This window comes from Pelodiscus sinensis, chromosome 25 (assembly GCF_052426305.1).
Source record: "Pelodiscus sinensis isolate ZL-2025 chromosome 25, ASM5242630v1, whole genome shotgun sequence".
In the NCBI taxonomy this organism is placed as follows: Eukaryota; Metazoa; Chordata; order Testudines; family Trionychidae; genus Pelodiscus; species Pelodiscus sinensis.
In genome coordinates, this window is record NC_143076.1 from 541,315 (window position 1) to 563,448 (window position 22,134).

Sequence of the window (22,134 nt, forward strand, 5' to 3'; positions counted from 1 at the left end):
GTCTCTGGGGGGGCTGCAAGGAGCGCCCGGCCCCTGGGTCCTAGCGCGAGGACTGTCTCTGGGGGGGGGGGGCTGCAAGGAGCGCCCGGCCCCTGGGTCCTAGCACGAGGACTGTCTCTGGGGGGGCTGCAAGGAGCGCCCGGCCCCTGGGTCCTAGCACGAGGACTGTCTCTGGGGGGGCTGCAAGGAGCGCCCGGCCCCTGGGTCCTAGCGCGGGACTGTCTGGGGGGGGGGGCTGTAAGGAGCGCCCGGCCCCTGGGTCCTAGCGCCAGGACTGTCTCTGGGGGGGGGGGCGCAAGGAGCGCCCGGCCCCTGGGTCCTAGCGCGAGGACTGTCTCTGGGGGGCTGCAAGGAGCGCCCGGCCCCTGGGTCCCAGCGCGAGGACTGTCTCTGGGGCTGCAAGGAGCGCCCGGCCCCTGGGTCCTAGCGCGAGGACTGGCTCTGGGGGGGCTGCAAGGAGCGTCCCTGGGTCCTAGCGCGAGGACTGTCTCTGGGGGGGCTGCAGGGAGCGCCCGGCCCCTGGGTCCCTAGCGCGAGGACTGTCTCTGGGGGGGCTGCAAGGAGCGCTCGGCCCCTGGGTCCTAGCGCGAGGACTGTCTCTGGGGGGGGGGGCTGCAAGGAGCGCCCGGCCCCAGGGTCCTAGCGCGAGGACTGTCTCTGGGGGGGCTGCAAGGAGCGCCCGGCCCCTGGTCCTAGCGCGAGGACTGTCTCTGGGGGGGGCTGCAAGGAGCGCCCGGCCCCTGGGTCCTAGCGCGCGGGACTGTCTCTGGGAGGGAGGGGGCTGCAAGGAGCGCCCGGCCCCGGGGTCCTAGGGAGGAGAGCTGGCCCCTGGGGGGGGCGCAGGGAGAGCCCCGGCCCCTGGGTCCTAGCGCGAGGACTGTCTCTGAGGGGGGGGGCTGCAAGGAGCGCCCAGCCCCTGGGTCCTAGCGCGAGGACTGTCTCTGGGGGGGGGGGCTGCAAGGAGCGCCCGGCCCCAGGGTCCTAGCGCGAGGACTGTCTCTGGGGGGGGGGCTGCAAGGAGCGCCCGGCCCCTGGGTCCTAGCGCAAGGACTGTCTCTGGGGGGGGGGGGCTGCAAAGAGCGCCCGGCCCCTGGGTCCCAGCGCGAGGACTGTCTCTGGGGGGGGGGGCTGCAAGGAGCGCCCGGCCCCTGGGTCCTAGCGCGAGGAATGTCCCTGGGGGGGGGGGTGCAAGGAGCGCCCGGCCCCTGGGTCCTAGCGCGAGGACTGTCTGTGGGGGGGGGCCTGCAAGGAGCGCCCGGCCCCTGGGTCCTAGCGCGAGGACTGTCTCTGGGGGGGGGGGCTGTAAGGAGCGCCCGGCCCCTGGGTCCTAGCGCGAGGACTGTCTCTGGGGGGGGGGCTGCAAGGAGCGCCCGGCCCCTGGGTCCTAGCGCGAGGACTGTCTCTGGGGGGGGGGGCTGCAAGGAGCGCCCGGCCCCTGGGTCCTAGCGCGAGGACTGTCTCTGGGGGGGGGCTGCAAGGAGCGCCCGGCCCCTGGGTCCTAGCGCGAGGACTGTCTCTGGGGGGGCTGCAAGGAGCGCCCGGCCCCTGGGTCCTAGCGCGAGGACTGTCTCTGGGGGGGGGGCTGTAAGGAGCGCCCGGCCCCTGGGTCCTAGCGCGAGGACTGTCTCTGGGGGGGGGCTGCAAGGAGCGCCCGGCCCCTGGGTCCTAGCGCGAGGACTGTCTCTGGGGGGGGGGGCTGCAAGGAGCGCCCGGCCCCTGGGTCCTAGCGCGAGGCCTGTCTCTGGGGGGGGGCTGCAAGGAGCGCCCGGCCCCTGGGTCCTAGCGCGAGGACTGTCTCTGGGGGGGGGGGCTGCAAGGAGCGCCCGGCCCCTGGGTCCTAGCGCGAGGACTGTCTCTGGGGGGGGGCTGCAAGGAGCGCCCGGCCCCTGGGTCCTAGCGCGAGGACTGTCTCTGGGGGGGGGGGGCTGCAAGGAGCGCCCGGCCCCTGGGTCCTAGCGCGAGGACTGTCTCTGGGGGGGGGGCTGCAAGGAGCGCCCGGCCCCTGGGTCCTAGCGCGAGGACTGTCTCTGGGGGGGGGGGCTGCAAGGAGCGCCCGGCCCCTGGGTCCTAGCGCGAGGACTGTCTCTGGGGGGGGGCTGCAAGGAGCGCCCGGCCCCTGGGTCCTAGCGCGAGGACTGTCTCTGGGGGGGGGGCTGCAAGGAGCGACCGGCCCCTGGGTCCTAGCGCGAGGACTGTCTCTGGGGGGGGGGTGCAAGGAGCGCCCGGCCCCTGGGTCCTAGCGCGAGGACTGTCTCTGGGGGGGGGGGCTGCAAGGAGCGCCCGGCCCCTGGGTCCTAGCGCGAGGACTGTCTCTGGGGGGGGGCTGCAAGGAGCGCCCGGCCCCTGGGTCCTAGCGCGAGGACTGTCTCTGGGGGGGGGGGCTGCAAGGAGCGCCCGGCCCCTGGGTCCTAGCGCGAGGACTGTCTCTGGGGGGGGGCTGCAAGGAGCGCCCGGCCCCTGGGTCCTAGCGCGAGGACTGTCTCTGGGGGGGGGGCTGCAAGGAGCGCCCGGCCCCTGGGTCCTAGCGCGAGGACTGTCTCTGGGGGGGGGGCTGCAAGGAGCGCCCGGCCCCTGGGTCCTAGCGCGAGGACTGTCTCTGGGGGGGGGCTGCAAGGAGCGCCCGGCCCCTGGGTCCTAGCGCGAGGACTGTCTCTGGGGGGGGGGCTGCAAGGAGCGCCCGGCCCCTGGGTCCTAGCGCGAGGACTGTCTCTGGGGGGGGGCTGCAAGGAGCGCCCGGCCCCTGGGTCCTAGCGCGAGGACTGTCTCTGGGGGGGGGGCTGCAAGGAGCGCCCGGCCCCTGGGTCCTAGCGCGAGGACTGTCTCTGGGGGGGGGCTGCAAGGAGCGCCCGGCCCCTGGGTCCTAGCGCGAGGACTGTCTCTGGGGGGGGGCTGCAAGGAGCGCCCGGCCCCTGGGTCCTAGCGCGAGGACTGTCTCTGGGGGGGGGCTGCAAGGAGCGCCCGGCCCCTGGGTCCTAGCGCGAGGACTGTCTCTGGGGGGGGCTGCAAGGAGCGCCCGGCCCCTGGGTCCTAGCGCGAGGACTGTCTCTGGGGGGGGGGGCTGCAAGGAGCGCCCGGCCCCTGGGTCCTAGCGCGAGGACTGTCTCTGGGGGGGGGCTGCAAGGAGCGCCCGGCCCCTGGGTCCTAGCGCGAGGACTGTCTCTGGGGGGGGGCTGCAAGGAGCGCCCGGCCCCTGGGTCCTAGCGCGAGGACTGTCTCTGGGGGGGGGGGCTGCAAGGAGCGCCCGGCCCCTGGGTCCTAGCGTGAGGACTGTCTCTGGGGGGGGGGCTGCAAGGAGCGCCCGGCCCCTGGGTCCTAGCGCGAGGACTGTCTCTGGGGGGGGGGCTGTAAGGAGCGCCCGGCCCCTGGGTCCTAGCGCGAGGACTGTCTCTGGGGGGGGGGGGGCTGCAAGGAGCGCCCGGCCCCTGGGTCCTAGCGCGAGGACTGTCTCTGGGGGGGGGCTGCAAGGAGCGCCCGGCCCCTGGGTCCTAGCGCGAGGACTGTCTCTGGGGGGGGGCTGCAAGGAGCGCCTGGCCCCTGGGTCCTAGCGCGAGGACTGTCTCTGGGGGGGGGCTGCAAGGAGCGCCCGGCCCCTGGGTCCTAGCGCGAGGACTGGCCCTGGGGGGGGGGGGCTGCAAGGAGCGCCCGGCCCCTGGGTCCTAGCGCGAGGACTGTCTCTGGGGGGGGGCTGCAAGGAGCGCCCGGCCCCTGGGTCCTAGCGCGAGGACTGTCTCTGGGGGGGGGCTGCAAGGAGCGCCTGGCCCCTGGGTCCTAGCGCGAGGACTGTCTCTGGGGGGGGGCTGCAAGGAGCGCCCGGCCCCTGGGTCCTAGCGCGAGGACTGTCTCTGGGGGGGGGGGGGCTGCAAGGAGCACCCGGCCCCTGGGTCCTAGCGCGAGGACTGTCTCTGGGGGGGGGCTGCAAGGAGCGCCTGGCCCCTGGGTCCTAGCGCGAGGACTGTCTCTGGGGGGGGGCTGCAAGGAGCGCCTGGCCCCTGGGTCCTAGCGCGAGGACTGTCTCTGGGGGGGGGCTGCAAGGAGCGCCCGGCCCCTGGGTCCTAGCGCGAGGACTGTCTCTGGGGGGGGGCTGCAAGGAGCGCCTGGCCCCTGGGTCCTAGCGCGAGGACTGTCTCTGGGGGGGGGGGGCTGCAAGGAGCGCCCGGCCCCTGGGTCCTAGCGCGAGGACTGTCTCTGGGGGGGGGCTGCAAGGAGCGCCCGGCCCCTGGGTCCTAGCGCGAGGACTGTCTCTGGGGGGGGGGGGGCTGCAAGGAGCGCCCGGCCCCTGGGTCCTAGCGCGAGGACTGTCTCTGGGGGGGGGCTGCAAGGAGCGCCCGGCCCCTGGGTCCTAGCGCGAGGACTGTCTCTGGGGGGGGGGGGGGCTGCAAGGAGCGCCCGGCCCCTGGGTCCTAGCGCGAGGACTGTCTCTGGGGGGGGGCCGCTGGGAATCGCAGCTCGGGCGGTTTGGGGAGAAATGTCCCGCCAGGCCCGGGACCGGCCCCGATTCCCCCCCCCCCCCCCCCAGGGACCCGCCCACAGATCCTCCCGCTGCCCCTATTGGCTGGTTGCAGAGCAGCGGGAGGCGGGGCCTGGCCCTGGTGTCACTGACTCGCTGCGCACGCGCAGTCTGTCCCCCCAGCCGGTTTTCAGTGAGTCCCGCGCTCTCCCTCCCTCCTTCGCGTCACTCGCTGCCCCTGCTCAGGCCCCGCCCACCCAGCTGCGATTGGCCTCGGGGCGGAGTCCGCAGAAGTGTCTGACTCCCCCCCCCCGAGTGCGCATGCGCAACGAATTGTGAAGGACCCGTTGGCGGTTGCTTCTGAGAAGCGGGGGGGGCAGGAGGGGTCGGAGGCGCTGAGGTGAGGGGGAGCCTGGGGGGCTCGGGGGGGGAGGGGGCCTGTGCCCAGGCGCGGGGCAGTGGGGCGGGGGGGGAGGGGGCCTGTGCCCAGGCGCGGGGCAGTGGGGCGGGGGGGGAGGGGGCCTGTGCCCAGGCGCGGGGCAGTGGGGTGAGGGGGGTGAGGGGCCTGTGCCCAGGCGCGGGGCAGTGGGGTGAGGGGGGGTGAGGGGGCTGTGCCCAGGCGCGGGGCAGTGGGGTGAGGGGGGGTGAGGGGGGCCTGTGCCCAGGCGCGGGGCAGTGGGGTGAGGGGGGGGTGAGGGGGCCTGTGCCCAGGCGCGGGGCAGTGGGGTGAGGGGGGGTGAGGGGGCTGTGCCCAGGCGCGGGGCAGTGGGGTGAGGGGGGGTGAGGGGGGCCTGTGCCCAGGCGCGGGGCAGTGGGGCGGGGGGGGAGGGGGCCTGTGCCCAGGCGCGGGGCAGTGGGGTGAGGGGGGGTGAGGGGCCTGTGCCCAGGCGCGGGGCAGTGGGGTGAGGGGGGGGGTGAGGGGGGCCTGTGCCCAGGCGCGGGGCAGTGGGGTGAGGGGGGGTGAGGGGGCTGTGCCCAGGCGCGGGGCAGTGGGGTGAGGGGGGGTGAGGGGGCTGTGCCCAGGCGCGGGGCAGTGGGGCGGGGGGGGAGGGGGCCTGTGCCCAGGCGCGGGGCAGTGGGGTGAGGGGGGGTGAGGGGGCTGTGCCCAGGCGCGGGGCAGTGGGGTGAGGGGGGGTGAGGGGGGCTGTGCCCAGGCGCGGGGCAGTGGGGTGAGGGGGGGTGAGGGGGCTGTGCCCAGGCGCGGGGCAGTGGGGTGAGGGGGGTGAGGGGCCTGTGCCCAGGCGCGGGGCAGTGGGGTGAGGGGGGGTGAGGGGGGCTGTGCCCAGGCGCGGGGCAGTGGGGTGAGGGGGGGTGAGGGGGCTGTGCCCAGGCGCGGGGCAGTGGGGTGAGGGGGGGTGAGGGGGCTGTGCCCAGGCGCGGGGCAGTGGGGTGAGGGGGGGGAGGGGGCTGTGCCCAGGCGCGGGGCAGTGGGGTGAGGGGGGGTGAGGGGGCTGTGCCCAGGCGCGGGGCAGTGGGGTGAGGGGGGGAGGGGGCTGTGCCCAGGCGCGGGGCAGTGGGGTGAGGGGGGGTGAGGGGGCTGTGCCCAGGCGCGGGGCAGTGGGGTGAGGGGGGGTGAGGGGGCTGTGCCCAGGCGCGGGGCAGTGGGGTGAGGGGGGGTGAGGGGGGCCTGTGCCCAGGCGCGGGGCAGTGGGGTGAGGGGGGGTGAGGGGGCTGTGCCCAGGCGCGGGGCAGTGGGGTAAGGGGGGGGGGTGAGGGGGGCCTGTGCCCAGGCGCGGGGCAGTGGGGTGAGGGGGGGTGAGGGGGGCTGTGCCCAGGCGCGGGGCAGTGGGGTGGGGGGGGGTGAGGGGGGCCTGTGCCCAGGCGCGGGGCAGTGGGGTGAGGGGGGGTGAGGGGGCTGTGCCCAGGCGCGGGGCAGTGGGGTGAGGGGGGGTGAGGGGGCTGTGCCCAGGCGCGGGGCAGTGGGGTGAGGGGGGGTGAGGGGGGCCTGTGCCCAGGCGCGGGGCAGTGGGGTGAGGGGGGGTGAGGGGGCTGTGCCCAGGCGCGGGGCAGTGGGGTGAGGGGGGGTGAGGGGGGCTGTGCCCAGGCGCGGGGCAGTGGGGTGAGGGGGGGGTGAGGGGGCCTGTGCCCAGGCGCGGGGCAGTGGGGTGAGGGGGGGTGAGGGGGCTGTGCCCAGGCGCGGGGCAGTGGGGTGAGGGGGGGTGAGGGGGCTGTGCCCAGGCGCGGGGCAGTGGGGTGAGGGGGGGTGAGGGGGGCCTGTGCCCAGGTGCGGGGCAGTGGGGTGAGGGGGGGGTGAGGGGGCTGTGCCCAGGCGCGGGGCAGTGGGGTGAGGGGGGGGGTGAGGGGGGCTGTGCCCAGGCGCGGGGCAGTGGGGTGAGGGGGGGTGAGGGGGCTGTGCCCAGGCGCGGGGCAGTGGGGTGAGGGGGGGGTGAGGGGGCCTGTGCCCAGGCGCGGGGCAGTGGGGTGAGGGGGGGGGTGAGGGGGGCTGTGCCCAGGCGCGGGGCAGTGGTGTTCTGGGGGTTTGCAAGGTCCAGTAGTGGGTACAGAGATGGGTTTGCAGGAGGGCTCTGGCGGGGAGGAGGGGGGCTGCGGGATTTGGGACAGGGCTCAGGCCCATATACAGGAATTTCGGGGCGGGGCTTTTTTTGCTCTTAAAGCCGCCCAGGCGGCGGCTTTGCTCGGGTGTCCCTAGTCTGCTGGGGGGGTCCAGCGGCTTTGCTGGAGCCCCCCAGCAGACCAGGGAGACCGGGAGAAGCTTTTCTCGCCCAGAGGACACCTGAGCTCCGGGGCGAGAAAAGCCCCATTCGTAAGTGCGGATCCGCCATAAGTCGGGGACTGCCTGTAGTCTGGGCCCATGTAGGCTGTGGTGTGCGAGGGGAATGCGAGGAGTGACTTTCTTCTTCTCGGGGGCCATATCATTGAAGTTGGTTCTTTTTGTGTCTTTTTGTTGTTGTTTGGTTTTTTGCTTCTCGCTTTTGTGCAGATCCTGACTGAATTTTTTTGTGGGTCAGCAGCCCCCAGCCCCAGAAAGGTTCTCCAACCCTGTGCTGGGGCATACAGTTATTGCATATGCTTGTAGAACCATTTGCTCTTTATTTAGGGTAAAACTTAACAATTTCCACCATGCCATTAATTGTGTCTCCCCTTCTGTTACATTTTCCCACAACAGTTTTCTTATTTCTAAAGGCAAATTTCCTTGGATACCTTCCCGGATTATTTGAATAATCAATTGCTGATTTATTTCCTGGGCCTTTGTACAGGCTAATCCTAGGGACACATTTTCTTGTATTGATCCCATAGTTCCTGCTAACAGTAACATTTCCTTTTCCCCCTGTGGTTGATATACTGGCAATATTCTAGAAAATAATTGTCCCATCCCTAATTTTGATAAGCATGCACTGACAGGCTTTTCCACCTCTTGTATTTCAGCTGTGCTTGTTTGCCAGTACCTCTATATTGGCATCTAGTATTCCAGCTCCTAATGCAGTTCCACCCAAAATGATTTCCAATTCACGCCTTGGGGTTCTTTTTCTTATGGGTTTGACATTATACCATAATTCTAGCCATGCTGCCCACCCCTAATGGAATGTACATATGGGGCACAATGAGCACCTTGGGCACAATTAACCCAGTAAGGTCCTGCTCACTTTGATTTAGAGATCATATTGGTGACATAATGGCTTGCTCTCTCTGATCCAGTTTTATTGCATGTGGTGTCTTCTTGATTTTTTTCAAGGGCTCCCCCCGAGCCAAATTAACTCCTCTGGGAACCTGGGGTTTGTAGATTTTGTGGGGCCCCTAAGCTCTGGGGTGGGAACAACATTAAGGGGCTCAATATGTGGGAGGGGGCTTTATCAGGGGCAGCAAGGGGTGGGACCAGGAGCCTGTGCTGGGGGTAGCCAGTTCAAAAGCTGGTTCCCCTAGCACCATCTCTGCAGGGGACAGAGAGGCAGTGATGCAGTGGGAGACCTGCACCTCTGCTTTTTCAATGTAGTTAGAGCCCTCAGCATCTGGGACCCCACGTGAGCTAGGACTTGGTTCCCTGGATCGTACCTGGCCCCAGACCACTGCAGCTCTGCCTTTTGAATGTGGTAAAAGCTTGGTAGCTGTTACTTATGCTGACAGTGCATCCTGAAAAATCCATGACAGTCCCGATTTTTAATTTCCTGTTCTGGTGGTGTACTTAAAGTATTGCATGGGATCTTTTAGGGAGGAAAGTCAAAATGACACACACATCAATCAACACTTATCGTATGCTTATGATATGTCACACTTATGAACTCGCATACACACACAAGCACACTCCATCTTGTTGTTACCAGTAGTTGCTCCCCCTAACTGTACTGGCCAGGTGAGTTAGGTGGGGGAGGGTGGAGCTGGGCTTCTGCTGATCCAGATTGGTGCTCCCATGTTGACAAGATGAAACCCAGAGTTCCCCTACAAGATGCCTTTGATTTATAGTGTTTTCCCTCTCCTGCAGATCTATACCAGTTACTCATCACATGCATATGCATCATCTGTGAGGGTCATCACAGGCATATGCAGTTAGACATCTGTGGCCCCTTCTTCTGGGCCTCAGTGCTGCCACACTCACCTTCAAAGAGGGTGCTTCCAAAAGCAGGTACTTGCTGCTGACTCACAAGGTGTCCATATGTCCAGTTTTCTTTCAGTGAGCCCATTTCACAGGGCCCATTGTTCTTCTCATTTTTCTTGGACCTGGCTTCCATCCCCTCTCCAACCATTGCAACTGCCTGGAGGGGCTTGTCTTCCATGACTTACCCATTCACATCTCATTCATTCAACAGGGCAATCAATTAAGCAGAAAGGGGATACAAAGACATTCTCTTTACCTTACTATTTTTAGGGACTATTCTATAAGATACAAAGTTTTAAAAGACTTAATACTGTTAGAGCAGAAACAGATGACCCAGGTGCGGATGGGGTAAACGGAGCTGCTTTATTGCCGACGCACATTTACCTCGGTCATTCAACACAACATCCGAGTGGCAGCAAACTGGCATTAGTCAGTCCCTTTTATTTATTTTAGTATGTTAATTCACATGACTATCGCTGCTTTTCCTAAAACTTTATTTAGTAATGTTAACTTCCATAAAATGAATATTAATAAGCAAATAATGAATACAATTATACCTTCCCCTAATTACAATTTACAGATTTTCAATTGAATTAGTAGGTTTCAGAGATTACAAGAAATGTAACCCAGAATAGTGATAGAAATGTAGCCGTGTTAGTCTGGGGTAGTTGAAGCAAAATGCAGGACAATGTAGCACTTTAAAGACTAACAAGATGGTTTATTAGATGATGAGCTTTCGTGGGCCAGACCCACTTCCTCAGATCAAATAGTGGAAGAAAGTAGTCACAACCATATATACCAAAGGATACAATTAAAAAAAATGAACAAATATGAAAAGGACAAATCACATTGCAGAACAGGAGGGGGATGCGGGGGGGGGGGGGAGGAAGGAAGGTAAGTGACACTTAACTTTTAAATTGTATCCTTTGGTATATATGGTTGTGACTACTTTCTTCCACTATTTGATCTGAGGAAGTGGGTCTGGCCCACGAAAGCTCATCATCTAATAAACCATCTTGTTAGTCTTTAAAGTGCTACATTGTCCTGCATTTTGCTGTAACCCAGAAGATATTTTATACAGCGCCAATGAGGCTATGCAAAAGACACAACGAAGTAGAGTAGCTGCCTGCTTATCTATTTTTCTAGGCTGCAAAAACAAAGGGAAAGAACATGTTCAAGGGTAATGCCTACTGTGGCTGTACTCCTTCCCACCATCCCAAATCCCTCTTCATTTTGCATATCCCAGCAAATACAATGATACATAGAAAACTTGTGAAAGGACTTAATACAAAATTAAAAACTTCAATGAGAGAATGATTAATACAAAGATGTATCTACTGCGCTGTAACTGAGAAGGACTAAAACGTTTCAACAAGCCCTGAGACTCCAAATGCAGCTGTCTTCTGCTGTTTCCCGTCCCCGTCCTTCCCTGGGGGAATTGGAGTCAGCAGGAGGGAATACCTGTTGGGAGTGCGGGAAAAAATGATTTGTGAGGGGATTAGCTGAGCTAGGGGAAGGTACCCGGGAACCTGGGCACGGGGCTCAACTGGGCTGCGGGGGAGGCACAGAAACCTGTGCACAGGGCTCAGCTGGCCTGTGGACTTGTATATGCACAGAGAATCAGTTCGGCTCAGCTTGGCTGTGGGGGGGGAGGGGGGCAGTAACAGGGGGCCTAAAATGACCTCCACTGGTCCTGAAAAATCCTTCCTCCTGGCCACACACTGCACCCTCCCGATACTGCTCCCTTCCCCTGTCCAGACACTCTGCTCCCAGCCTGTTTCTGCACCCTACCTCCTACTCAGACCTTGTAACTTCTCCTCCTTCTGCACCCCACCCCATCCATCCCTATCCCATGTACTGGCAGCCCTGTCACACATACTGACCCTCATTTTTGTCCCCACCTTAGAACCTAAGGGTGTCTATAAAATACACTAGAAAAGAAAATTGGCCTATGGGAAGCCCTGAACCTCAGTCCTCCCTGTTCCTTCCCCTCACCTAGGGGAGCACCAGAGGAGTGAAGAGTCTGAGTTGGGGGGCCGCATCAATGAGGTTGGGAGGAGTTTTTTGTTTCTCACTTGTGTGGTCCCTAGCTGATTTTTCTGTGGCTCAGAAAAGATTGCCTACCCTTGCCATAAATAGAGAAAACATTGAAACCTTTTGTGTGGGACATGAATTAATATTTTATTTTATTTTATTTAAAATGAAGTTTGATATAGGCATTTGCCCCTTTGAATCACAGGGATGCATCGTTTAAAGGGACAGCCGCCAAACAGCTGATCCACGGATTAGCTGTGTGGTAGCTGTCCCTTTGAACCACTCATCTCTGCGATTTGAAAGGGGCAGCAGTGGGGAGCCCAGGGGCAGCTGGAGACTCCCTAACTGACTTCAGGCTTCCTGGGAAATGCCGCAGGGAGCCCATGATCAGCTAGAGAGTCCTCTGCTGATCCCAGGCTCCATGGCTTTGAAATGCTGGGGACTCTAGTGCATTTCAAAGAAGGCACCCGTGAGCAGCCAGGAGTCAGCAAGACTTCCCGCTGGCCCTGGGCTGTACGCGGAGTTCCATTGACTAGTCGGCTAGTCAGTTAACCGCATTTTAACATCCTTAGTTAGGTCACACTGGCTCCCAGTCTCCTCCAAACAGCCCCTCTCCACAGCAAGTTGGATTCCTCACAGAGAGGCTGATCTTGACACTGGCACAGTCCCTGCTTGTGGGGCACCACATCCCTCACAGACAGTCTGCTCCAGACAAGAGCAATCCCTATCTGCCGCGGGCCATCTGTGAGGCTGGAGCAGCCCCCTGCCCTGACACCTGAGATCTGGTTCCTGAATTAATACAATTGCAGTATAGTTGCATGGGGCCTCCTATAGTACCCAAACCCATCCCTATTGGTAGAGGATGGTGGGAGTTCTTAAAGGGAGGGTGTCACATGATACTGTACTTCCAGTCATGTGTCTATCTTGACCCTGGAAGTGCTACCCTCCATGGGTGGGACTTACTGTGTCACGTGGGCAGGGCCTAAGGGGTCAGGGACATAACTAGCAATATCAGAGGTGTGGCTAATGTGTCCCTATTTTTGTGTCAGAAAATATGGTCACTGTATGGTCACAGCAGTCCCAGACCCAGCATGAATCCGGACTACTCAGTCCCAATTTATGCAGCCCCATGAGCTAACCCTCTTATCGACTAATTGAATAGTCAATGGTAATTCCATTGACTACTTGATTAGCTTATTAACTGCAAGGTTACATCCCTAACCTTAAAGAGTACAGTGAGAAAGTTGCCTTGTACTCCCACGCTGGTACATTTCACCCTGAGAAGGGAAATAAAACTTTTTCTCTGCCCCCAACTGTGCTTTGCATACTTGGCACATGGCTCATGCCCTGGTAACTGTTACCCCTTTGTCCCTTCTTGTGTAGGAGCAAAACCCCCACAAAGGGGCTGGCAGCATCTCCAACTGAACCAAACTCCAGCTCCTCCTCCCACCCCACACAGCGCCTGGCAGCGTTTCCCCGCTTAGCAAAACCCTAGCTCCTGACTCCCCCACCTGACTTTTCTCTCCAGCCCTCTTCTGCCTTACTCTGAAGTTACTTGACCCCCATCCTGGTCAGATAATTTCTGCCCCCTGCTCACACTTTGCCCATCCCACCGCTGTGATGTGCCCCTGAACCTTTTTTTAATGCTTATAAAGCTATAAGCAGCCTCCGAATCCAAGTGTGTACAGCAGCTCTTACTGAGCATGCTCATTACACCCTCAGTAGTGCATTCTGACAAGCAGGTGCTCCTGTTGCTACAGCAGCAGCGCAGAGGAGGGGTTGACTCCTTTCCTCATGTTTGGCGGATCATAGGGGACTTGGAAGGTGAGGTGCATTTGCACCCTTGCACCTCCCCTGTGTCCTGGCCTGGGGTTGTGACCTGTTGGGATGTGATAGTGTAGTTGATTAACTGGTAAGCAAAAGCAGCTGTCTGTTTGCAAGACACAACAGCTAGCGTCTCACCTAGTACACACTACTTCTGACTCATAAGAGCCAGAACTCTACCACACAGCAAAGATCTGGCCTTAAGGCAACACCGTTTACCATGTATTAATTAGTAACATAGGATTTAAAAAATCACAAAGGTCAGAGTTTTAGATATCGGCAACACTCCAAAAAATTCTGTTAAAAGAATCTTTTTCTTTCTGACCGTAAGCCATTAATGCAGGGGTGGGCAATAATTTTTGGTGGGGGGGCCGCTCCAAGAATTTAAGTGGTCGAGGGCTGCACTGTTCCATGCTATTCATGGAGGAGGTGCAGGGGTCTGGGAAGGAGGTTGGGTGCAGAAGGGAGCTTAGAGTAAGGGATGGTATGGCATCCGGGAGGGAGTTTGGGCGAAGTAAGGGATCATGACCTGGGGCAGGAGTGCAGGAGGGGTGCAGGGATCTGGGCTGTGACCAGGAACAGAGGTATGATGTACACGCCGCCATGCTTTATGAAATAGACGTATGGACATGAGTGTATAGAACCCAAAGATGCTCTTTGAGCAAATTATTTCATGTACCCCATCAATCTTCATGTCGTGATCCACTGGTATTGTTTATCTTATTTGGTGTATGTATCACTCTTGTGTGTGAAATTAGACACATGGAGTAGGGAATACTTCATGTTTTTTGAAATGTGTAAATGGAAGGCCATCAAGTGGGGCCTCAGAGTCCGGACAATCATATGCAAATAGCCTTTTCTCCTTAAGGCTCAGCAGTGGTTGGTGGGCAGTGGCCAGGTGACTCCCCATACCATAAGGCAGTGGCCTCCAACTGTTTTAAGCACAAGATCACTTTTTGAATGTAAATGCCCTTCCCCCTTCTCCAAGGCCCTGCCCCTGCTCACTCCATCCTCCATCCTCCTTCCCCCATTCTCACTCACTTTCACCAGCCTGGAGCAGAGGGTTGGGGTGCAGGCTCTGGTCTTAAGGGATTTGTAGTACTAGAGAGGGCTTGAGCTGAGCTTGGGGCAGGCAGTTGGAGTGCAGGAGGGGTTCTAGGTGCAGGCTCTGGGAGAGTGTTTGGATGCAGGGGTGCTCCAGCTGAGCTCTGTTTACCTCAGCTCTTGGGTGGTGGTGCAGTGGGGCTAAGGCAGATTCACTCTTGTCCTGGCCCTGCACCACTCCCAAAAGCAGCCAGCAAACTCTCCCCGGCCCAAGTGTTGTTGTGCCCCCTCTCTGCTTTGTGGAGACAGGATACAAAGCAGAAGAAAGGGGAGCGCCTTGGTATCAGCACCCCTCTTCTCCCTCCCATGCGTTGCACAGAAAGCAGGAGGCTCCTGAGAGGCCAGCTCTAAGGCAAAGGGCAGGAGTTGCACAGCAGTGAGGGGGAGGGAAGAGGGTACAGCTGAAGCGCCCGCACTTGACAGCCTCTTGGCCAAACCAGTCAGGATCACCTGTCAGAGGCCCCAAGGTCTACCAGTAGATCCTGATTGACTGCTTGGTGACCACTGCCATAAAGGAATCCTTCAAAAGAGATAGAAAAGTAGAGTCTTGGCCTTTGGCTGGGCAGAAGGAGCTGAAGACCACAGGGTGGGGAGGCAGCTCTGGTTTGGAAGGGCAGCTGGACAAGAGGTTTTAGGGGGTGTTTGAGGTGCCAGTGTAGAATTCGCCAAGCGTTTTTGTTTCTTTTAATTAGTGATCTATTTTGCTCTGCCTGTTTTCACTTATTACCACTTAAAAGTACAAGCAGTAGGATTTAACATCACTTGTATTTCCTATCAATCCCAGTGTAAGTAATTGTCGCCTGCAGGGCAACCAGTGTGCGCATTCCCCCTTTCACTGCTAAAGGGGGGCTTACTTAAATTATTCCTTTGGGGTTCGATCCCATTTGGGGAGTGACATTCCAGTTAGCTGGGCCCAAAACTGCACTCTCCTTGGACCTGAAAAGGGTCATTGTCTGTACTGCTCAGGGAGACAGGGATCTCCGCTTGGGGCCTTGGCTGGGGGAGACCAGCAGAGCTGGCCCAGCAGGACTGGGCAGTGAGGAGCCCCAGAGAGCAGGAAGGCGAGTGGTAGTGGCTGTGGCAGCAACCTTGGGAGGCACCCCCAAGGGGTCTTCTGTGACCTCACCCCGTCACAAGTGGATTGGGGTGCAAGGTCTGAGAAGGGGTTGTGACCCGAGGGGGGGGGGGCGTAGGAGGGGATGCAGTGTATGGGAAGGTGTATGGAGGCTGGAACAGAGGTTCAGATTTGGGTTACATGGGGATAGAAGAGTGAAGGGGGCAGAGGGTTGGGGAGGGAGGGGCTGTCTCCCAGCCAGCAGCCCAGCAGGTTCTTTAGCCAGGGTCCCTCCCTCCCATCCCTGTCTATGCTCAAGAGATCTGCAGGAGCCATGTTTATTGCTCTGAACTGAATACTGTGAGCCTGGGGGATGAGGGACGTGGGGCACTTCACATTTTTGGAAACAGGCAGTTGCTATTGGTCGAAACTGGCCAATGGGAGCACCTGGGGTGAAGGCAGCATGAGAAGCTTCTTCCCCCTCCCTTCTGGCTCTCAGGGTTCAGAAACATACAGGTGGCCCTGCAGCTGGGTGCCCAGCAGGTGCGGGGCAGGCAGGGAGCTGGATGAGGCACTTGTGGCCGGATCCAGCCCACAGATAATCTTTTGACCAGCCCTGGAAAAGAGGTTGGAGCCAGTTTCTGCATTTATAGCAGGTAGCAGCAGCTGCCACTGTTTATCCTCCGAGAGGGTAAGTGCCCCACCCCTCCCTTTTCCCCAGCGGAGCAGATCTCTCTGCAGGGCCCAGGAAAGGGCTGTGCCTCCATGTGGATGCACAGCTTACAGGGAACCATGAACAGCAGCCCAGCTCAGTCCTCACTTGCAGTGGGTCTGGAACTACCCCTGCTGTGACTCTGCATTTAAACTGCAGTAGGAGATGGGCAGGCAGGCAACCTGGCTCAGTCCTGGCTCACGCTGGGTCTGGGACTTACCTGCACTGCAGCTCTGCATGTAAATAGTGTATTAGGAGTTCCCCGGGAAGACAACCGAGTTCAGTTCTGGCTCATGCGGGGTCCGAGAGCTCAGACACCATCCCCACTGGATAGGTATCTGATGATATAGAGGCAGCAGCACAGAGTGACAGGTCTGTGAGGGGAGCTGTTTTTTAAACTGGCTCCCCTTTTGGACCAGCTCTCACTTGGTACCCCTCGCTGCTGCTTCTGATATGGAGGCAGCAGTGCAAAGTGGCAGGGGCTCCCCTGGGTGTGGGGCCAGAATGTACTGGCTGCCAGTCCTGCCCCAAGGGACTATAGAATAGTCAAGTAGCCGGAAAGAATTTATACAGTTACTTGACAATTCCATTAACCGATCGCTAACACCTCTATCCCAGGCTGTATCTTGCCCAGCCCGACTCTTCAGACTCAGAATTTAAAAGGTAAATAGCCACAGGCAGCCGCTCTCTGCACTGTCCCCCCAGCAAACAGCACCCGATTTAACCTGTATGTTAAAAACAATCTCATCATTTGCAGGGTCTGAGCCAACAGGGCTGATCCGGTGCTGCTCTGATTTCTGCCCAGGATTTGGTGTCAGACCAGAGTCACTGCTGCCCAATCCTAACAAGGAGCGGAACTGGGAGTGAGTTCGGTGTAGATGCGAGTTCGGTGACAGTCGGTGTTTGGTTTTCGTTCTAGTGCAACTCACCCCAAATAGTTCAGTTCCCAGCAGTGCCCCAGGGTGTGGGGGGAGGGGTTGGGAGTAGGTTCTGGGACTGGCTACAGTGGGGGACTGAATTTGGAGTGTGGGGCCTACAGCAGTTGCTAGGTGGAGGTAGGATGGACTAAGAAAAGCCATAATTTTTTTTTCTAACTTCAGATCAGTTAAAAACCCTGGTTCCCTGGTCTGGTTCAGATCTGGCGAGTCCAGCTGGGCCAATGGAATCCGCAGCTACTGAGCTGTCCCTGGGAGCTTCAGAGAAGCCCAGCGGGCTCAGGCATGTGAGGAGGGGTCCCTGCTTGTTGAGCAGGCAGAGGAGGCTGGTGTCTGTCTAAAGTCAGGTTACAGGGCCCTACAGCAGGCTGAGTTTCCTGGGTCAGATGCTGCTGCCTGTGATGACATGATCTGGGAGCCCAGGTTGAGCAGCGGGTCTGTAGCACGGAGACATTCACTGCAGCCCCTCTGTGCCCAACCCCGGGTGGGGACGTTTCCCGGTGCTTGTTACTTGCCCCTTGGGGCAGCCCCAGGCTCTGCTGGGATCAGCGCCAGGTGACGGGGAGAGAACTGGGGGACAAAGCTCAGGAGGGGCAGGAAAGTGACTCAGCCAAACCAGCATTTTTCAGCCTGAGTTTGTGCCAGAGGGGAGGGGGATTCCTGTGTGTCTACGGGTCCCAGAGCTGCTGCCTCAGTGACACAGCCAGGCTCCCACTGGAGAGCAAACGCCCATGGTCATCGGCAGGCACCATTGCTCCCAGTGGAGGGGAGAGGGCAGGAAGCAGGAAGGAGACAGGGGAGACCAGAAGGGGCAGCAGGCGCAGGAAGTAGGGAGAGAGGTTCCCAACCCCCCAACCTGCCCAGACCCATTTACTTTCTCACCCTGGGCAAATTGACTGTCCTGGCAGCAAGAGGCAGGGAAGGAAAAGTCAGTTCCTGCTCCTCCTAGCCCCCATGCAACACGGTGGGGTGGGGGGTTGCTGTCCTCAGGGACAAGGTCGGGGAATCCCCCAGAGGGGCAGGTTTGGAACTTCTGCTCTTTTCTAGTGTCTGTCTCAGAGACTCTGTCCCAGGGAGGGTATAAAAGTGCCTGGTGGGCTCAGCCCTGGAGGGAGGGGCCAGGTCTGTGTTGTAACATCACAACTGAGGGTGTCACAGCATGGTGGGTCCGAGAGCGGCTGTCTGCAGGGAGGGAGCCTGGGGGAACTGGGGTGTGAGATGGATCTAGCCCCTTTTGGAAACCTCCCCAGTCGCCCCTCTTGCCCTGACAGGCTGAAGACTCACGTCTCCACTTTGCTCCGGATCGTCCCATCTTGCAGGATGCAGGGCAGGGAAATGGCTGTGGTGGAGCTGACTCAGGTAGGGGATTGTGTGGGGAGCTGCAGGGGGGGCTATTGCAGAGAGGGAGGGGCAGGGAATACACAGGGTGAGCCAGGGAGGGGACAGGGTGGGTAAACTTGCTGGGACTTGCTCAGCCTAGGGCTTGATGGTCTGAACAGGCCCATTGGGAGGGGGGTGAATGGTCTCCCATTTCTGAAAGAGGAAACTCCACGGACAGGGCTGGGAAAACTGGCCAGAGCCTCCATTGCTCCATCAATGGCTACTAGCCAGAATGTGTGCGGAGGGTGTCCCGAGCCTCTGTTTGCCAGACGCTGGGTATGGGTGACGGGGTGGATCACTGGGTGATTCCGTGTTCTGTTCATTCCCTTAGGGGCACCTGCATTGGTCACTGTGGGTGTGACGTAGTGGGGGTACCTGGCTGGTTTCTATGCTGCTGGCTCTGGGGGATCCCCCACTGGCTGCCGTGGGTACCACGACCCAGCAAAACAGGATGAGTCACTATGCAAACCAGTGGCCAGACACCCCCCATGGAGAGGAACAAAGGAAGGTGGAATGCGGCCCTGGCTGGGGGGCAGGGCTGGAAGTTAGGGAGTTGGTTGCTGGCTGTCGGAGGGCATGGATGAGACAGCCTAGGGAGAGGAGCTGGAGTTTAGGGGCCCAGTCTCCCCCATCTCAAGGGGGCCTGAGGCATCCTAGCCCAGTTCCTGTGACCAGATTACATCTGTGCTGCGCTGTGCTGGAGGAGCAATAAACCACCCTCAATTCCACTGGCTGGTGCAGTCTGTTTGTGCCATTTCGGGGTGCAGGAGACGGGGAACCCCCAACGTGCCGTCACACTGGTGTCAGGAGTGGGATGCACTGCACCCCGTGGATGGAGCTTCCAGCGGTGAGCGACAAGGCGCTGTAGAAGCAAGAGCCCTGGAGCCAGGCGTGCTGGAGACAGAGCGAAGCGGTTCCTGGGAATCGTGGGGCGCTGCAGCACTAGACTGGTGAGTCTGCACCGAGGGGCCCAGCGGGCAGATGGCCTACGCCCGACTCTTGAAGGCAGAGCTGGTGGGGCTGTGCAGAGAGAGGGGCTTGCCTGTGCAGAAAGCAACCAAGGCCCAGCTGATTGCCCAGCTGGAAGATAATGACCAGCCACAGGGCCAGGATCTTGTCCCCAGGGGAAGCAGCCAGACCCCCCCTGAGAGTGTGTCAGGCTCAGAGAGGGGGAGGAGCGCTGGAACCCAACGGAGAGATGAGACAGCGTCTCCCGGGAGGCCTGCAAGCCGTAGCCCATCTAGGGCAGGGGACAGCCCAGCGGAGCTGCGGCGCCTGGAGATCCAGCTGCGGATCAGGGAATTGGAAGTAGAGGACCGAGAGAAGGACCGCCAGGACCGAGAGAGGGAGCGCCAAGATCGAGAGAGGCAGCGGCAGCATGAGCTGGCCATGGCAGAGCGGAGAACCGGCGGGGCACCGGCTGCGCCAAGTGCGGATGGGCCCCAGGGTCCCAGGACTGCCAGATGCTTGGAGAGGCCCGTGGTGGCCCAATTGAAGGACATGGGTGACATAGACGGGTTCCTCAGTACCTTTGAGAGGGCCTGTGGACTGCAACGGGTTCCCCCAGCTGACTGGCTGCAGGAGCTCATCCCCGCACTGAGCCAGGAGGCGGCCGGAGTGCTCAGTCAGCTGGAGGACCTACAGCCAGGGGATTACAACCGAGTCAAGGAGGCCCTGCTGCACAAGTTCGGGCTGACCCCCGAGATGTACAGGAAGAAGTTCCGGGGGGTACAGAAAGGGCCACGGGAGACCTATGTGGACCTGGCCTCCCGCCTGGCGCAATACGGCCGCAAGTGGGTGTCTGGAGTCGGAGCCCAGACCGCAGAGGAGCTGCTCAAGCTGGTCATGATGGAGCAGTTCTATGAAGCGTGCCCACCCAAACTGAGGCTGTGGCTCAAGGACCGGAGACCAGAGAACCCCCAGGAGGCCGGGAGACTGGCGGATGAGTTCACGCAGAGCCGGTCCGGGTGTGAACGGGAGTCCCGGAGAGAGAGGGAACCGCGCAGAGACCGGATCTCGGCTGAGCGACGGAGGGAGTCAACTACGGGGCGAGGCCAAGGAACAGGTCGTCTGCGCCCCAGAGAACCAGCCAGGGCCTGGACAGAGACAGCCCAAAGCCTAACTTGCCATCGCTGTGGGCAAAAAGGCCACAAGAGGGCTCAGTGCACCAGGTCCCAGGACCGGGGACTTTCCAGGGTTAACTGGCTGGGGCGGGAGGAAGGGCAGGCTGCCCCAGAGGCAGGGGCTGGCAGGCAAACCTCAGCTCAGAGAGAGGGGAAGGATGCTCAGTGCACCTCCCCTGGGAGGTCTGATTCTCAGGAGGCGGATTTCTCCATGTACCGGGTGGGGGCAGGACGGCCCCTGCGGAGCGAGTGCCTCATACCCCTGGAGGTGGATGGTAGGAAGGCGACGGGCTTCTGGGACACGGGGGCGGAGGTGACGCTGGCCCGATCCGATATAGTGGCCCCGGAGCGGATACTACCCCACGCGCAGCTGACCCTGAAGGGCATAGACGGGTCCCCGTTTAAGGTGCCTGTAGCCAGGGTGCATCTGAAATGGGGGGCGAAGGAAGGCCTCAAGGAAGTGGGGGTGCACCCGCACTTGCCCACCGAGGTGCTGATGGGGAATGACCTAGAGGAGTGGCCCCATGAATCCCAGCGGGCTCTAGTCACTACCCGGAGCCAGAGCCAGCGGGGGGCTGACAACGTGGGTCCAGGGAAGGACTCCTGGCAGCGTCCTCAGGGTCCTATCCCAGTGGACACGGGGTCCTATCCCAGAGGTGGGGGACAGGTCCCGATCCCTGCCTCAGCAGCTGAATTCCAGGCTGAGGTGCAGGCAGACCCCTCCTTGCAGAGGCTGAGGGACCAGGCTGGCCTCCGTGCAGCTCAGCCCCGGGGGAGAGGTGGCCAGGAGAGATTCCTGCGGGAGCGTGGGCTCCTGTTCCGTGAGTGGCTCCCCCCCAGGAAGGCGAGGGCATGGAGGGTAGAGCGGCAGCTGGTCGTCCCCCGAAAGTATCGCCTCAAGCTGCTGTATTTGGCCCACGATGTCCCCGTTGGGGGCCACCGGGGGATCCGGAGCACCCGGCTGAAGCTGCTCCAGCACTTCTATTGGCCGGGAATCTTTACAGCCGTGCAGCGGTACTGCCGGTCCTGTGACTCCTGCCAGAGGGGCGGGAAGGCCCAAGACAGTAGGAAAGCGGCTTGGGGGTCTCTACCCCAGATAGACCCTCTGGGCTTGCTGAGAGAGTTATGGGAGGGGAAGTCCTCCCTGGATGGAGCGTCGGGGGTGGAAGCCGCCCTGGCTGTCCAGAGAAGGCTCGCTGGGCTCATGGCCCCGGCCCGAGAGACCCTGGCGAGAGATCAAGGCCAGCGGAAGGGTGGGTGTGACCCCCGAGGACAGGCCTGTGCCAGTCGCCCTGGAGCGGGGCGGCGAGTGGACAGAGGGAAGCCAATTCATGTGGGGCCTCGCCACGGCCGGCCCGAGTCAAGGGGAGCGCCCATGTCCCCAGGGCGGGTTCCCACGCAGAGGACCCGAACTTCCCCAGGTCACGAGTGGAGTGACCCTGCTCAGTTCGCTCTCGGAGGGGGGAGAACTGTGACGTAGTGGGGGTACCTGGCTGGTTTCTATGCTGCTGGCTCTGGGGGAACCCCCACTGGCTGCCGTGGGTACCACGACCCAGCAAAACAGGATGAGTCACTATGCAAACCAGTGGCCAGACACCCCCCATGGAGAGGAACAAAGGAAGGTGGAATGCGGCCCTGGCTGGGGGGCAGGGCTGGAAGTTAGGGAGTTGGTTGCTGGCTGTCGGAGGGCATGGATGAGACAGCCTAGGGAGAGGAGCTGGAGTTTAGGGGCCCAGTCTCCCCCATCTCAAGGGGGCCTGAGGCATCCTAGCCCAGTTCCTGTGACCAGATTACATCTGTGCTGCGCTGTGCTGGAGGAGCAATAAACCACCCTCAATTCCACTGGCTGGTGCAGTCTGTTTGTGCCATTTCGGGGTGCAGGAGACGGGGAACCCCCAACGTGCCGTCACAGTGGGTAGACAGGACACTGGGCTGGAGGGGCCTTTGGTCTGACCCAGCCTGGTCGTTC

General features: G+C 61.1%; 1 protein-coding gene across 6 annotated transcripts in view; it reads left to right on the forward strand.

Moving 5' to 3' along the window:
* The first annotated feature begins 4,752 nt into the window (after window positions 1–4,752).
* The window catches only part of LOC149521615 (uncharacterized), a 35,074-nt gene continuing 17,692 nt past the window's right edge, over window positions 4,753–22,134 (forward strand). The window contains exons 1-3 of one of the 6 annotated variants that reach the window (XM_089773361.1): window positions 4,753–4,847; window positions 16,485–16,590; window positions 17,913–18,021. In XM_089773361.1, coding sequence (XP_089629487.1) covers window positions 17,983–18,021 — 39 coding nt within the window. In that variant the 5' untranslated portion in view covers window positions 4,753–4,847; window positions 16,485–16,590; window positions 17,913–17,982. Of the gene's footprint in view, window positions 4,848–6,938; window positions 9,027–16,484; window positions 16,591–17,912; window positions 18,022–22,134 lie in introns of those variants that run through there. The other 5 variants (XM_089773360.1, XM_089773359.1, XM_089773357.1 and 2 more) reach the window with 5 other exon arrangements.